General features: G+C 34.6%; 1 protein-coding gene and 3 long non-coding RNA genes across 4 annotated transcripts; 2 read left to right on the forward strand and 2 right to left on the reverse strand.

Annotated features, from left to right (window-relative positions):
* Positions 1–1047: 1047 nt before the first annotated feature.
* LOC137707978 (uncharacterized) lies at positions 1048–4643 on the forward strand. Its single transcript, XR_011064753.1, has 6 exons — positions 1048–1167; positions 1315–1404; positions 1813–1941; positions 2712–2776; positions 3905–3969; positions 4579–4643. It is a non-coding gene; the product is annotated as an uncharacterized lncRNA (long non-coding RNA).
* A 699-nt stretch (positions 4644–5342) lies between these two features.
* Positions 5343–6169, forward strand: LOC137707979 (uncharacterized). Its single transcript, XR_011064754.1, has 2 exons — positions 5343–5484; positions 5578–6169. It is a non-coding gene; the product is annotated as an uncharacterized lncRNA (long non-coding RNA).
* Positions 6170–8330: 2161 nt separating this feature from the next.
* LOC137707672 (disease resistance protein RPV1-like) lies at positions 8331–14781 on the reverse strand. The gene is made up of 5 exons (XM_068446581.1): positions 14049–14781; positions 10523–11621; positions 10017–10427; positions 9020–9923; positions 8331–8935 (listed from the first exon to the last, which is right to left on the reverse strand). The coding sequence occupies exons 1-5, from the start codon at positions 14540–14542 to the stop codon at positions 8331–8333; spliced, it is 3513 nt and encodes a 1170-aa protein (XP_068302682.1). The 5' UTR covers positions 14543–14781.
* Positions 14782–16467: 1686 nt separating this feature from the next.
* Positions 16468–17433, reverse strand: LOC137749202 (uncharacterized). The gene is made up of 3 exons (XR_011070189.1): positions 17076–17433; positions 16921–16986; positions 16468–16812 (listed from the first exon to the last, which is right to left on the reverse strand). It is a non-coding gene; the product is annotated as an uncharacterized lncRNA (long non-coding RNA).
* Between the last annotated feature and the right edge of the window lie 318 nt (positions 17434–17751).

The raw sequence follows: 17751 nt of genomic DNA on the forward strand, positions 1-17751 counted from the left end.
ATTCCTGTCCACTGAGGAGTTACTGCAGCAGATCGACTGGGAACAGTATTCGGCGAAGAATTATTGGACTTACTGCAGCAGATCGACTGGGAACAGTATTCGGCGAAGAATTATTGGACTCTGTATTATATCTAATACCTAGACCAAAATCCACCCCACGCACACCTTGACCACCGCCGCCCCTTCCTCAGTTTTAAATATGACAACATGATAATGCATTTCAGTGCATATAAATGTAGTTCCACAAATTAGGCTCCATCTGAATGCATTTGGTTTCTCTGCTAGATTGCCATGGACGAAGTATGATGTTTTATTTACCGCATCTAATGATCTTACTTATGGATTGCAGGAAGAAGTTATCAAGGTAAATGAACAATTTAGCCATTTGAAAAGTTTGGTAAGCTCTTATGCCTTGGTTTATGTTCAAGCTTGAGCTTCTTAGTTGGACGTTAATCACTATATTTTCGTTCATTTATTTGGGATGTGGTGGCACTGTTGATACCATTGCTATCAATCCCAGGATTTTTCATTTATAACACTTAGATTTATTTTAATCTATTAGTTTATAAAGTTTCTATGTAAAGAAGTGTTTGTGGTTTCAGACAGCCAGTGGGGGAATCGTTTTTACCAAATAAAAGAATCCAGTTTTGTATTTTCAACGTCTTAATCCTTTTCCTTTGTTAACTCTTCGTTTTGATTTTTTACCGAACTAAATATTGCATCTTTATCATGGGTAGATTTTTAAATACAATATTAGTGACACAATACCATCTACAAATGGCTCAAGTTCGATGCAAAGAGTGTAAGAAAAAACCATTATGTATTCCTTGCATACATAACTGCTATGCATTAATCTGCTCTGTATCCTTTAATATTTCTGATTAATAACTTACTAAGATGTTGGGTTAACTGAGTTCGTTTTGTTAGAATGGCCACCACTTTTTGAAGTGATTTTATGTGAGTAGAATCCACCAAATGATGTTTGATATGGTTAAACATATATATTCAAGATTTTGATCTCTGTGTGATTTGGCAATACTTTTCACCTAATATTCCTCTCTCTCTCTCTCTCTCATGAAGTCACTGATTGCATTAAAAAAAGGTTCCCAATTAATCAAGTATAGCTGGAAAGGGAAGCCAAAACTTTGTCCATTCAGAATTTCTATTGTGAGTAATTTCCTTTACATTAGGATATTGGATTCATTTCATACTAATAAGTTTTTTATCTTACATCTTCTTCCTGCTATGCATCTCCACGATCATTACTAGATATCTTAACCGCTTGAATGGCTTCATTTTTCGTATCTTTAACAGGATGAAACCACACTAATCCGGTATTCACATGGAGAAGAACGAACTCCGAAATTAGCTTCTGTCTCTCGAATTATCCCCGGACAGAGAACAGTGAGTTTACTCCACTACCAATAACTAATCAATATTGTTGTGTTTCAACTCAGTAATTGTGCATTTCAGTCTATAATTATGAACCACTATTGTGTCCTACTCGACGTATGTGGTTAAAAAATTTGGTTAAAACCGAGGATTGCTTTTTTTATTTTTTTTACATTATTGTTATCGTTCAAGCTAAAAATGTCTATATACATAGTTTAGGAAGGGGGTGCTTGCAATATAGAATGGCCATAAATGTTATTGTAATAGGTTGCTATTATATTTTGTGGTTAAATCAGATTGGTTGTCTAAACCGTGCTACGTGTTTCGTAACTCTCTGTATTTCTTATTTGTATCAGTGGAGTTTATATTTTTGTTTTTCAAATTTGATTTCCTCTCATTCTGTTTTGATGGATATTTCAGAATTTGAGAAGGTGGTTGTGGTTTCGTGCGATCGCCGTTATGCAGCTCAGACCATCACGATTCGCTATTGTAACCCCATCACTGCCGTCGCGACCACCGCCGCCACATCACCGCTGTCGAAAACACTAGGTAATTTGTGAATTAGGGTTTTTTTTTTTTATTATGTGAATTTCTGGTTTAGGGATTTAGGGTTTTTGAGTTAGTTTTTGTGAAGGTCATTTTTTGATTTTAGGCACACTATAATCGATTACGAGTTTTCAGATCCTAAACACTTTGAAATGGTTTCCAGAAAAGACATCTTTCCAAGGGCGAGTAGTGACACTGTCAATTTCCTCAACCAATCTTCACTGGAATTTTCTCCGTCATCCTATATATTGCAGCATTAACACATTTGATAAGAAATTTTCAGTTTCTGGCCACTTAAGTTGGCAGGAAAATGGACACAATAAATTATCCATGGTCTTTATCATAGCTGAGAATTGGAAAGTGCCTGAAATTATTAGTTATTAAACTCTTCCTTTTTGTTTGAAATGCGGGTGGTGTTGGATAAATGGGATAAAAGAAATGGTTGTTGCCTGAAAAGTTATCTGAAAATAATGCAAAGAAAATTTTCTGCGTCGTTATTCTTTAATTGTATAATAATGTTTTCAATGTTTTAGATTACATTGATCTGTATTATTTTAAAGTATATATAAAGATTAGTTTATAGGTGTATGCACTTAATATTGGATATATGGTATTTTTCAGTTATTTGACATACAATTGCATATAATCTCAATTTTCTCCTGCAGATTTTATCTGAGCTTTGGAATCGTTGAAAAATTTGTCTAAATAATTAATTAATTGAAATGGTTATTAGTAATGAATGAGGTGTTTACTGTGTTTTTTGGTGTGTACAGAGCCAACGGTATGTTGCTAACGAAGGCAAAAACAAGATGCAGTTTGCTGCATATAGAAAACGGAGGTTAGTTTGATTCCAACTCCTTTTTTATGTTTATTTGAATACAAAATTGGTAAGTTCGAGTCCAATTTGATTATTTCTTGCTTTTCTGCTGCCATTTGCCAAACCCACCAAAGCCACAAGAAAAGACAAGTAGAATTTTATATTCTCTACCCACTTTTATTCATGATTGCTGTTGGCTTCCTTTTTTTAGAAAGGAAAAGTCCCGCTCTTCTTGGACAATACCATCTTTCTCAAAACATGGATTCAGAAAGACATTTGACAGAATTTATTTTGAGTCTAAATTATTAAATTAGGAGAGCTAAGAAGATATTAATAACTCTGATTTTCTCTTTTGGCTACCACCTTGCTCTCCATTTCTCTTTTTCCTCCTACTCTGCTACTTTTTCAGTGTTACAACCTCTATGCAAAAAACAAATTGTATGTGTTTTGCATGTTTTTGTTCATGCTTCTATTCTTTGTTGTCGTGGTGGTGACTCTGTGAATGGAATTCTCAGTTATCTATTCCTCTACAATACATGATACATCTGATTTTTGTTCATTGACAGATGATGCCACATGCTTGAGATTTTTATGCCATCACTCTGTTGGTTCTTTTGTGATTGTTATTGTTTGTTTTAAAATGTGTATGCTGTGTTTGCACAGATTAGAGCAGAGATCCATGATTTAAATTCAAAATAATCCTCACATCATAACATTATGTATTTAAATTTAACTAATAATGTTAAGTAATAAAATGACGTAACAAAACAATATTCATTGACACACGCCAAAAACAAGAATCTTCATTAACGTTATTAATAAACCAACCAATATTTCATAATTTTTTGCATGTAAGTGTACTAATATCGATCCGAAGCCGCATGGCCTACCTGTGTGGTCAAATATTTTGATATAACAATCTGCTCGACATTTTCAATGTACATAGCATTAATTTTTAGTACATTAATTCAAATAAAATTGTGGCTCAAGGGAACAGTTAATGATCCACATGGCATCAAAGTATCTTACTCAATTGTATATTACACGTGTGTTTTGCATTATGTGTGTGCGAATACCTTTTTTCACTGTCAATCTATATTAGTTTTGAATTCTGAGTTGATTTAACTAATAGGCTTCTTTTTATTTCAGATTAATTTGGTTCTCGCTAAATGAATCAAAGATCATAAGACTAGAACCAGTGGTTTCCAAAAAAGGTTGGTTCTTGAATATTTTCATTTATGCTTTTTCAGTTCTTTGAATCGACTTCCTATAATCCAAAATGAGCTATTGAACAACTCTTTTGCTACATTGTGTTTGCAAATCAATATTTAGGCTAATAATTGAAGGCTGATTCTTTTTTGTTGAAAAATGTAATCTGGATTCTTAAATTGTGGCGGTTAATGTGATTTTTAGGTGAATTTTTCGGGTGGGGGAGAAGGGGTGGGTGGGGGCTTTAAATTGTTATTCTCAATTGGTATATAAATATTTAAATGTGCAAAACATGAATATCATGGAAGAATTCAAATGTTTTTCCTGCATTAGGTTGGAGAGCATGATCATTTTCTGTTTGCACATCACAAAGTTTGTTTTGAGTACTTCTCACACCATTGAGGCACAAATGTTCTTCCTGCATTAGTTAATGTTCTTTATATCAAAATTTAATAAATTCAATTTTCCTTTGTATCCAAATATGTATTAAAGTAATTGTGATTGAAGTTTGTTTATGTTTGCTTTCCAAGATTTATTTTTTGTTAACATGTCTTAGTCCGTTTATGAATGGTTTTTGGTTAACTAAAAGAATGCTTTTCATTCTCGGTTTTCAGGACTTTATCTACCGTTTACAAGTCAACCCCATAATACCAAAGTACAAGAGAAGCAAAGATTAGAGGTGATTTTTGCTCTAACTTATTTAGATTTTATATTCTGGGTTAATTATCAACCGGATTCTGTTACTAGATTTAGAATTGTAATTTGGTACCACTGCTGCCACCTGCCGCTTCAGTTTTCACATCCAAATGCCATAAAATGCTAATTTTAAATTCTAGGTTATGGGTAAGCATTAGTATTTGGAGGCACAAATTCTTTTCAGCCGCTAAACCAAGTTCGAAATCTTTTTTTGTGTAGTTTATATTAGGCTATTCAAGCCCTACTTTAAATGTATGATTGGTTTGCGTGAAATGAATGAAAAAGAGAGTTAGAATACCCTGTGAGATGACCGATTCCAGAAACCATTTTAAATAAAACGTATCAAAAGTGTTGAAAGGAGAGCTAAAAGATTCTTTGCATAGAAAACAGATTTCACTTTGTTTTCTTTACTCAAAGTGCTTTTATATAATCTGGTTCTATTTCGGTTGCATAGTTCGTGGTTCGCAACGACTAAGAATTGTTTCCTAAGAAATCTATTGAGCTAAGTTCTTTTGGTGGGAAACTAGGGTTGCTGATGTTAGCAATGGATTGAGTCTTTCTGTTTGGTATGATTATATCTCTGAACAAGCATTAATAAATAGAACGAATTTGATCAATAATTTTATTCGGTCAAGATTCAAACTCCCATTGTAGAGCAAACTATAACTCAAACTCCCATTGCAGATCAACCTATAAGTCAAACTCCCATTCCAGATCAAACTATGAGTCACACCCCCATTTCAGAGCAAACTGGGAATGAGGAGAAGCAATAGGGCATGGCTATTTCTGGGGCATCGGTCGTTTTGAGATTCTGGTGTAATTAGGTTTGAACATTCTGCTCATCTGTTTCTTGATTTATATATATATCTCGAATTTCTCTCAATTGCTAATGGATTTATCTTCTTGGGAAATTTCAGAAAGTCGGGTCGTGGGAGGAGGAAGCTGGTTTGTTGCCATTTTTAGGTATATAATTATGTGCCCTGATAGCATATTCAAAGCCTATTTAGTTATATGGGTTTTTTATTTATCTTTCTAAAGCTTTTTTGCCTGGATTTTAAATGTGATTGATAATTACTTAGCGCGATAATTGTCAAGCATTTGATCGTTATTCATGAATACAAAATCTTCATTCACAAATCACAAGTATATGATGAGCTATTTAGAAATTCGGCATTTTCGTCATCCAATTCAATAGCATTTGGGATACTATGCTAGAATTCTATTACAGCTCCAGTTAAGAGATGTGAAGCATGAAGAATCTCTCTTCAGGAAGTGTTAGCTAATCCGGTTAATTGGTCAACGAAATTAGCCATTTCTGTCATTTAGATTGGATAAGCTAGGAAGAATGTTAGAATGATTGATCATATTCGTTAGCCCTATGTTTTTTTATTGCATAATGATGGAATTGACGCGTCATTTAGTCATAGTAATTGATGTAATAAGTACGTATCAACTGTTTCACTCATCTATCCCTCTCTTCATTTAGGTAAAATGTATCTTATTCATGCAGTTCAAGGTGATGCATTCAAGTCCCGCAGCAACGCGGGCACATTTTCTAGTTCGTACTATGACGGGTACATCCACATTTGATGAGGTACCTTGGGTGTTCAAATGACGGAAATATTCATCTAGGGTTAGGATCACGCGGCTTGAATTAAAAGGTTGCAGGGCACTTTTGTCATCTTAATTTTGGGTTGGGATTGATGGTGAGGGCAGACAGAGAGGGACAGCGGCCATGCCGCTTGTAGAGGGAGAGAGATTTCGTGTGGATCTTCGATTCGGGAGAGTGAGAGAAATCGTTGGGATTGCAGGGAGAGATAGGGAGGGGTGGGGGTGGCGAACAGTGGCAAGTTAGGTTCGTGTATGCGGGATTTGCTGTCCTTCATCAATCATGTGTCTGCATGTCCTCATTCACAAGGTAAGAACCATTTTTATACTTGATTTTCTACTGTTTGGTATGGTTTTAATCCTCTCTGCCATTTTTATATTCGTGCATGTCCTGATTGAAAGGTCAAGAAATCATTTCGGAATCTTTTGTCTACTGCTCATAGCTGCGTGTATGTTCTTCACCAACCCCACCTCTCCTTCATCAACAAAGCTTGATAATTTGTTTTATTTATTTTTTGGAAAAATTTCCGATTTTGATTTTATTCTTTTTTTTTTTTTTTTTTTTTTTTGTATTTTTGTTTTTGTTAATTGCTGCTGCCAGTAGCAATTTTCCCAGTACACATGCCCTCGATGCAGCTCACGCTACTGTTCCCTGCACTGCTACAAGGTATGCATGCTGATTTGTACATATTCTTATTTATTTTATTTTGTAATATTTAGCAAAATCAAACATTTGATCACCTTCTTTTGATTTTGGGTTTGGTGGGTTTGATGCGTACTGATATAAATTTATTTGGTTTTGGTTGATCTGAAATTGGTGATTGCATTTGCATAACACGTTGGAATGTGAATTTTCATGCGTTTTGTAATTCTGAGTCTGTGTTTGGATGCTTTAATATGTTGGATTACCTTAGATACTGGCCTTCCCTTGATTTATGCATGATGGAACTAATTTACTTTAGAATAGATAATTTATCTGGTCTTCTTACTTTTGTTGGAATGTTGTTACTGTAATCTGTTAATTTTGGATATTTGTTTGTCATGGGTTCTGTAGAATTAGACTCCAGTTGTGTCCTCTCTGGTTTTCTGATTATTTTCTCAATTACGATTATTTCTTACCAATTTCCTTTGAGATTTGTGCATGTGTTTGTTAACGCTTTGTTTCTTCGTTTTTACAGGAAATAGAATTGCTCTCTTCCTCTTCTTGGCAACCACGTATGCCCTCTCTCTCAAATTCATTCATTTGGGGTCTAAATGTGATGCCTCATTGCCTAAAATATCATGTTGTTAAATGGGTTATGATATTTTGGTTCTCTGCACATTCTGCATAGTGCAAAAAGCAAAATCTCTCTCTCTCTCTCTCTCTCTCTTGCTTTTTGTGGCTAAAGATCATGTCGTTTGTGTCATAAATTTGTTTTTGTTACGTGGGGTTATGTATATCTTTTGGATAATAAAAAGGTTTGAATCTTTACTAGGTTTCTTTAAATTTCTTTGAATTCTGCTTTGTAAATTTGGTTTAGAAATGTGTAGAATTGCATTTAAGAGGATCATAAGGAAGAGAAGCAAAGATCAGTTCTCAGGCATTCCCTACGTGAGATGACTATGCTTAATTGCTTACTCTCCACTCGCTATGCTACTTTGCTTCTCACTCCTTCAACTGCTCTTTCTCTCTCCCCTCTCTGCTGTGTACTGCCTAATTAGTTTTTTTGCATTTGTTTATTTATATCTGTAAAGCTTTCATGCTTGGATTTTAAACATATGATTCAATTAGAAACCTTTATAATGTTGATGGTAGTAGAACATTCAACAGATATATATTCAACAGGTTTTAAATTCATACTTTATACAGGGAGGAACTTGTTTGGTATGAAATTTTGTATATTAAATTATTGAAAACAAGTTTTTAGGGAAAAATTGAAAATAGATAGAAACAAAGCTTAACAACCAATACGTATTTGAATCTAGTGATTTGTGCATCACCAACATCAGTTTGAATTAAACTGGGTAATAGTTTAGAGCACTCGTTACTATGGGGTCATGCGGGAGTCATTCTCAAGATCGATCACTTCGTGGTTACAGAGATAGTAATGAACAGTCGAAATAGATTCATTCTTGCAGTTACAGATCCATTATTGACATAAGGGCGTTTGTGACGTGGGATCAATGCATCTTCACTACTTGATGGGACATCCTCCTTATCCTTATTTTGCTGCTCGTACACAAACTCGACTCCAATCTCCTTTGTGAGGAAACCGTCTTGCTCTTCGATTATTTCAAGACACACTTCTTCCCCGCATTCCAATTCATTGTTCCCCGTAATCCAATGGCTTAGCCATAACATATCTTCGTTCATCACTTTCCATTCAACCTTTGTCAACATTCTTAATTTCCACTTAAGGCCCTTTGTCTCATTCCTAAGTTCAAGCGAATGGCCAAAATGGCCACGTGCAATCTCAGGGCTTCGATCCGATTGCCGGGCATACAATATACATGCATTTAAACCTACGATCTTGATATTAGGCTGTGAAGGAACAATAATAGAGAAAACAGTGTTACCCATGCTCCTGTAATTGAACCGATCTGGAATCTTGCTCTCATGGACAAAAATGCTTAATATGCCGCATTCAAAAGTTCCCTGCAGTTTCATGGTGATGTTGTGATTACAATCTAATCGTTTATGCCATAGAGATCATACATAACACAGAGAGAGAGAGAGAGAGAGAGAGAGACCCTTGGAGGGCCTTCTTGCACAAAAGTTGTTCCTTAGGACCTCAATGCCACCGTTGGGTTTCAAATCGAATAGATCGATATCTTTGAGGAGTTTTATGTCAAAGCTGCTCAATGGTAGTGTATTGAACAAGCTTGCAACATCAACTAGTTTCCCACAATACCATAACTTTGAGTCCAATAATATGTTGTAAAACGATATATTTGAGTTTGGTCCGAAGGGATGTGTGGGCGGTGATATGTGCAAGTTCGGTAAATTTGTTATTCCTTTCAATGATGTGCAACCTCTACCATTCAATTGTTTCAAACTATGTGGGAGCTCTGGAAGCATTGTGAGGTTTCTGCAACCTTCTACTGCAAGAGTGCGAAGCTTAACAAGATTGTTCATGCTCTCTGGTAGGCTTGTAATTGGATTGTTATTCAGATCCAAGTACTCTAACGAAGGCAGCATAGTAAGGGCACTCGGAATCTCTGATAGATTGCAGCAATCCAGACGTAAACTTGTTAAGGAATGCGGTAAACTTGCCAATGAGAAACTACTTGATTCAATATTTTTTCTCGGCGACACCGACGACCAGATTGAATACCATGATTTAGGTGATAACAGATTGAGCTTCTTCATTTCACAAGCTGTAGATTCTAAGTGATCAGTTGTGGCAGTCGTATTGGCACCAAGCACAAGCTTTGAGCAACCAGAAAGATCAAGATCCCGCACAGATCTCAATATTGGAAGCTTCATGAGATTTTTGCAGCCTTGTAGATTCAAAACAAGAAGTTTATCTAGGTATCCGATGGACTCATCAACCTCAACCAAATTTATGCAATGTTTAAGAATCAATCTCTCAAGGTTAGGGAGTCCTGAGAAGTCGGGGGTTGTCCTAAGGCCATGTGAATGACTGAGATTAAGAATTTTCAGCCTCGGAAGAAACTGTTTCAATAACAAGTATTAATCAATTTCTAAGAAGATATAATGGACATGTGTGAGAGAAAGAGTGAGAGAGAGAGAGAGAGAGTTACGTACCCTGATCCCACTCCAAACATGTTGTAGGCTACTATTTCGCATGTCAAGAACAACCAGGTTTTCCAAATAAAAATTTTCTGGTACTGATTTTAAGTGGAATCCTCTCCAAGATAAACATATTAAACTTTTTGGAAATTCTTCGTAGCTTCCCCTGACGTTGACGTTGTTGAGCATGAGAAGTTCAAGATTGTGCATCCTTCTAAACACCTCAGAGTTGAAATCCATCTCATTTGATGCAGAAGCCGAGTTTGTGGATGAAAAGCTAACTGGCTTCCAAGAGAAGAAACCAAGCCGACGTCGTCTTGAACAATTTCCATCATAATCTTCATCATGGCATCGTTTTTTATGACATCCAACAAACGTTGTTTTGCTAGCAAGGTTGAGCATGAGGCCCTTAATATTTTCCGTACCCTGCTAACAAATCAGATCATTGAGTAAGTATATAACTAGTACTGGACAACAAATCATAACTAAAAATACATACACATGAAAAACATAGTTCTTACACTTAATTTTCTCAAAATATTAGAGGCATCTTTCTGCAACACTCTACTACGTTTTCCGGGGTCATCAGGTGATTCCTCACGAATAATTTTCATTGCCATGTTTCTCACCAATTGATGCATGACCAACCTGTTCGAGCCTTGAATTTTCACCAGGCATCTGTCAACTAGATTTTCAATCCCAATCCTTGTGTAAAACTCTAAGCTGTCCAACATTGTACTCGTATAATCCATCTTCTTTCCTGTGAAGAAACTGGCTATGTGAAGGAATAAATTTTTGTCATGATCATCTTGTAAAGAATCAAAACTTATCCTCAGAACTTTTTGAATTTTGTCATTAGGGATCACGTCTAACTTCTGCAATGCACTTTGCCATACTTCTACACTTTTTCCAGATAGAGAAGATCCCAGAACTTGAAGAGCTAATGGAAGCCCTCCACAGTGCTGTACCACATGTCTTGAAAGCTCCATGTAAACTTCTTCTGGATGGGATTGTCTGAAGGCATGCCAACTGAAAAGCTCAAGTGATTCGTACTCATTCAGTTCTGGAACCATGAACTTTTCAAAAACATCGTGAGCAGTTAACAAATGTTCATGTCGAGTTGTTATGATAATTTTACTTCCTGGATGAAGCCACTCTCGCATTCCAAGAATTGCATTGAGTTGATCTCGGTTGCTCACATCATCAAGAACAATAAGAACTTTTTTATAGCCTACGGCTTGTTTGATCCTGCTTGTTCCTTCGTCCATATTGTATACTTTCTTTGCTTTCCCCTTTTGGATATCTGAAAGAAGTTTTCTTTGCAAGCCAACAAAACCACTGGGTTGTTCTGAAGATTCTCGTATATCTGCAAGAAAGCTGCTACCTTGAAATCTATCAAAGTTGCGGTTATAAGCAGCTTTCGCGATAGTGCTCTTGCCAATTCCACCCATCCCACAGATGACAGCTACACCAACATCATTTGATCGATCTTGTAACCACATGTTTAGGCGTTGCACACGATTATCCATTCCAACTGAAAAGGGAGCGACGTCTAAAGCTGCGTGATCCAGTTTATTTCTAATCTCTTCAACAGTATCTTGGATGAACTGCCCCTCATACCTATAATTCATTTGAATTGAAATATACGACGCAGAAATAAGCATGAGAACAAATAAACCAAAATCGATAGGAAAATATAAACCAAAATCGCAGTATATATATAGGAGCATATAAATCAAAATCGAACAACTTCAAGCTTCACTGCCATCTACAATTTTACTAAGGTTTTTTTTAGCCAAAATACACAACTCCTTACTTTGGTCTCAAGATTTGAAATCGATAGAATTGATCTCAAGTTGTCCACATTTGGATCATTCAGTGAAAAATCTCCATAAAATAAGGATAAAATGATAAAACTACCATCACTTTGGTCAAATAATTTTGGTCTATTGTTTATTAAATTGAGGATAATTTTATCATTTTGATCCTTATTTAACTTAATTTTTCATCCAAGGACCAAAATGATTGATGGTGGACAATCTCAAGGAGTCCTTCTATTGATTTTAAATCTCAGGGACTAAAGTGATGAGTTATGCAAATCTCATGATCATTTTGGCTAAAAAAAACTTTTTACTTAATTTAAAAGTGATGAGTTTTGCAAATCTCATGATCATTTTGGCTAAAAAAAACCTTTTACTTAATTTAAAAGGGTTTTTTTTAACTTTAATCATTCAAAAAGATTGAAATTTAAAATAAACTTGATGTTAGATTACATATTGATTATAATCCCTTAATGTATCCTTAAATCAAAATAGTTAATGTGCATTTTATTTAATGTCTCCTATTAAATATTAAAATTTATTATTATACAAAATTTTAATTTATTTTTTGACCAAAAAATGGTTTTTTAATTTATTAATTTTATTTAGCGTTCTTAAAACTTGAAAGACTCAATTAATGTGCCTAAATGTGTGTATCGAAATGTATTATATTTAACTAATGTATTTAAATGTTAGTACTAAAATGTATGTATCGAAATATATGCACCAAAATGTATTATATTAAATTAATGTACCTAAATGTGTGTACCGAAATGTATGCACCGAAATATTAGTATTGAAATGTATCATATTTAACTAATGTATTTAAATGTTAGTACCGAAATATATGCACTAAAATGTATTCTATTAAATTAATGTACCTAAATGTGTGTACCGAAATGTATGCATCGAAATGTTAGTACCGAAATGTTTTATATTGAATTATTGTACCTAAATGTTTGTATCGAAATGTATGTACTGAAATATGTGTACCTAAATGTATGCATTGAAATTGTATTATAATAAATTTAATGTACCTAAATGAAGAAGACAAAGTACATCGAAATATATTGTATAAGAAAAATTAATATATCTAAATGTTTACAACAAAATATATTATGATAAATGAAATGAAAATGAAAATTATAGTGAAATAAATTAATACATTAAAAATTAGGAAGAAAAAGAGAAATAATTAAAAAAATAAAATATAATTAATAAATAAGGTTATTAATGTATCGAGTGACAAAAATTAGATTTTGATCTTATTCATGGTTTTAGTCTAAAAATCATCTTTGCCAAGGATTAAAATCTAGTTTTCTATAGGGGTCTTTGAACTTTAATCCTTCAAGAAGATTAAAATTTAATAAAAATCTGGTGTTAGATTGAATATTGATTTTAGTATGTACTGAATTCAAATTCAAATTATATTTTTTTTATATTTAATAGATTTTAGATTGAATATTGATTTTAGTATGTACTGAATTCAAATTCAAATTATATTTTTTTTATATTTAATAGATAACTTATTTAATGTTATTACATTAAATTTTAAATTTATTATTATACACATTTTAATTCACTAATTTTATTTAACTTAATGAATTTTATTTAACTTTCTCTGATTAATGTACCTAAATGTCTGTATCATAATATATTTTACTAAATTAATGTACCAAAATGTCCGTACCTAAATATATTGTAGTGAATTAGTGACACATAAGAAAATATGTAAAAACATAAGTAAATCGAAAATTCCGTACTTAACTATATGATGCTAAACTAGTTTACCAAATTGTTGGTACCTAAATATATTATACTAAACTAGTTTACCGAAATGTCCGTACCTAAACATATTATACTAATCCAATGTATCGAAACGTTCGTAACTAAATATATTGTAATGAATTAGTGGCAGATAATAAAATATGTAAAAACATAAGTGTGCCAAAAAATCTCTACGAAAATATTTTCTTATATAAGATGTTACAATAATGAGAATTAAAATTTATAATATTTTCATAAAATTTAAATTCATAAAATTATAAATAAAACAAGAGACATTGAATATATGCTAGCATTAAATAGAGTCTAGGAACTAAAATCAATTTTTAATCTTGTATAAGACATTTTTCTAGACTTCATCTTATTTAGAGGTTAAAATCTAGTTTTCTAATATAAAAGACACTTTCAATTAGCGTGAGAACATAATGAGAATAGAAATTACCGATCTCCTAAAACCATTCCTCCCAAAGATGCAACATCTCTAAGAGCTCTTCTCCACAGCTCCACCTTGTCCATCTCCTCCGTACTGAATCGCTCCTCATGTCTGGCAAATGCTTCAGCAAAAGAACCACTCTGCTTCCTGACATCGGATGGATCCACATCATAGAAAACTGGCAGAACCACATGTCTACGATCAATATTTCTACGTTCCACAATCTTCAGAAGTTCGTTCAAACACCACCTTGAGGAAGCGTAGTCCTTGGAGAAGACAATTATCGATACTTGTGACTCCTGTATTGCCTTCTCTAACTCCGACTCAATATTCTCCCCTCTCTTGATTTCATCATCGTCTCTAAATGTGTGGATTCCTGCTAACTCCAAGGCTCTATAAAGGTGATCAGTAAAGCCCTTGCGCGTGTCCTGGCCTCTGAAACTCAAGAAGGCATGATAGGAACACCGGTAAGAGGAGGAAGAAGAATCTCGGAAAGCATCCATCTAGAGAAACTCCCTGCTTCTTGGTTCTTGCAACGAATGGATGCAGGGCAAGCATATGCAAGGCCAAGGACAATTATATGCAGTTTCTGAGAGGGACATATGTATGAAGAGGAAGGTTCCCATTAGCCACCAGGCACTCCACACTTATTGACGAGGAAGTTTCCTCGTAAGTGAATGGGATGTTGAGGTATAGAATTTGAGAGGAGTTTGACTATCAGTTGTTGTGGAGAATCCCCCACTAGGACAATAAAAAGTTACGAGGTGTACATAAACCTTAATTCTCATCTATATATATATATAAAGGGATGAAGCATTCAAACTACCATAAATTATCCATGGAAACTTCAAAATTTACAATTAAATTGTCTATATTATAAAGTGGGAGACCTTAAATTATGAAGCATTCTAAATGTAAATACCATAACTTGCCCTTGAAAACTTCAAGATTTACAATTAAATTAAGTAAATTACATTTAACACCCTCAAGTTTGAGTAAAATTGTAACTTCATACAACATCTTTAGAGCATTTCAATCTCATACACAAACTTGTATTTTGTAGCAATTTCATACGTCTGTTAGTCAAACTGTTATTTATTTATTTATTTTTTTCAAACGTTAATTTGACTTTCGGGGGTTAGGGTATTTTTGGGGGCATGTGGCTTGACTTGAAGGAGTCAAATTAGAAAGAAGATTGGTCTAGGGGAGGGGACTAGTTCCACATGACATGGTGGTTGTATGGAATGGGTGGTGCTGATGGAGAAAGAAGGAAAGAAGGTGGAAATGCATGTGGTGTGCTCGGGTGGGAGAAGAGGAGGTGGGTCCCTTTTTACTTTGTTTATTATTTAGTTTTGTATTTAAATTGTTTTTATAATTAATTATTTTTATATGCCACGTCTTTAGAATATGTGGTTTCATGTATTTGTCAATCATCACTTAACAGTAAATTGACGGTTTGACTAACAGATATATAAAATTACAATAAAATACAAATTTATGTATAAAATTGAAATGTTTTAAAGATGTTTGAAGTTGCAATTGCATCCAAACTTCATGGTGTAAACTGTAAATTGATTGGTGTTTTATGATTGACAAATATATAAACAAAGTGACTTAATTTTCTATTTTTTTTAAATCGTAAAAAAATTTCTAATTTAACCTACAAAGACTAATTATCACACGCATAAGTTTTGGCAAGTGGCTAATAAAACAAGAAAAATAAAGTATAATAAATGAGAGGGAGTTAAACCTTACCGTTAACGAGTTAGAGGGAAGATTCTTAATAGCCACCAAGAAACTTCACACTCCTTGACGAGGAAGTTTCCCCGATGGATTAAGTCAATGGGTTGTGAGGATAATATAGAATATGAGAGGAGTTTGACTATTAGGGGAGAGTTTGACGATCAGTGGTAAGGAACTACCAAAGAAAATGTCGTACGGGAACTCATAATCTACATCAAGACGCGGAGTAACGAGATTAACTCTAACAGGGGATGCATATTTTAGGGCAACATGAATGTACAAAACAGAGAGAAGTAATATGAACTCGGATTCTTCCCACTCGATCTACAACAGCATGAAAAAGAAAAGAAGGTATGACTAATCTTGCAGAGTTTAATTTTGAAACCAAATGCGATAAACAAAAGAACCACAGGTTTGCTATAAATCACTACACAAGATATAAACGAACGGGACATGCTGGTCAAGATATTTTAGATCATCCTCTATTTGTGCAGCAAGTCAAACAAGTTCAGAAAAATTTCTTCTATTTTTTGAACCTATAAAACATAGCGACAAAGAAAGTGACCAAATTGAATGATCTAGCGGTTGAAGCCAATTTCAACGTATGGAACGAAAAGTACTAGCATGCATAATTAGGAACCCAACTAAAGATAAATAAGTAAACTTACCAAGATCAACAATAAATAAGTACAAGCATATCAGGACTTGATCTATAACAAAAACAAAACTTGTCATTCATGATGTGAGAGTGGTGTAGTTTAACTGTACAATTAACAGTCCCAACCGGAAAGTTTCAGTCGAGTAAGCCACACCAAGTGCATGGCTCTTCGCGATCTCCTCCGATAATTTAACAGACAACACAACATCATCACTGAAGCATGAGAGCACGTGAAATGTAAAGATCCAGCGAAATCCGACACCGAAAAAGAATAAGAAATAATACCTTGTCATATACCGGAATGAAGTAGTAACCATTGGGAGCACATTGAGTGCTATCCTTCAACAACCCATCAACTGTCTGAAGCTCAACCTAAAATCCCAAAATCAATTTGTTACTTGTTCGATATCCCGTATCTGGTTTAGATTAGTGACGAAAATGCAGTGAAATTTCAGGCACTAATTCCAAAAATTGTTTTACCGTGATGTGAGAATAATCCAATTTAGCATCGGTCGGCTTCCTGGCCTTGATCAGAGAAGAACTAGCCTGAGAGTTTACAGTGGCGATTACAGACTCGATCAGGTAAAAGGGTAGAATTCATTAACTCTAACAGTGAAAAAGATGAAATCTTTTACCTCGACGAAGCCGCCGCAGCCGTGGATTGAGTCGGCGAAAGTGGTAGAGAGAGAAGAGATTGCGAGAAAGAAGAAGAAGAAGGCTGAGGCGTGGTCTTTGATGCCTCCCTCGTGTGTGCGTTTTTAGAGTTGCGAGACCTGTTCTTCTTGGATACAGAAGGGGTTTAGTTTCAGCCATTGAGATTGATCCAACGGTAATCAATTAAATTGCTCCAGGTATCAAATAGGCAGCCGCTTGCTGGGTACCCCTTTTCCCTCCTTTCTTCCTCCACTCTTCTGCTGCAAAATATCTCCTCATCCCTCTCACCTCTCCCCCTCTCTCTCACCTGTTCTTCTTCTCTCAGTCGTCAGGTACTCTCTCTCTATTTCTGGTCGCTCTCGTTGGCTGATATATAATTTTCTTATTTTCCTTCTGTTTCTGTTTTTAAAATAATTATTAGTATGAACTTGTGAGCATATCTGGTGAGTTTCGAAACGCAACTGGTGATTGATGTGAGGAGTTTCTTATGTTAAATTCCTGTGGCAGTGCCAAGTAATTGATTTTGTTTGTTTGTTATCTACTTTATAAAATAAAATAAAATGTAGAGGAAGGGGGTCCAGAGCTGTCTTGAAGTGGTTCAGGGATGGAATGCTTGTTCATGATGCAAGCTATCATGTAGCTATCCAATTGGAGGCG

The sequence above is a fragment of the Pyrus communis genome, chromosome 11 (genome assembly GCF_963583255.1).
Source record: "Pyrus communis chromosome 11, drPyrComm1.1, whole genome shotgun sequence".
Lineage (NCBI taxonomy): Eukaryota > Viridiplantae > Streptophyta > Magnoliopsida > Rosales > Rosaceae > Pyrus > Pyrus communis.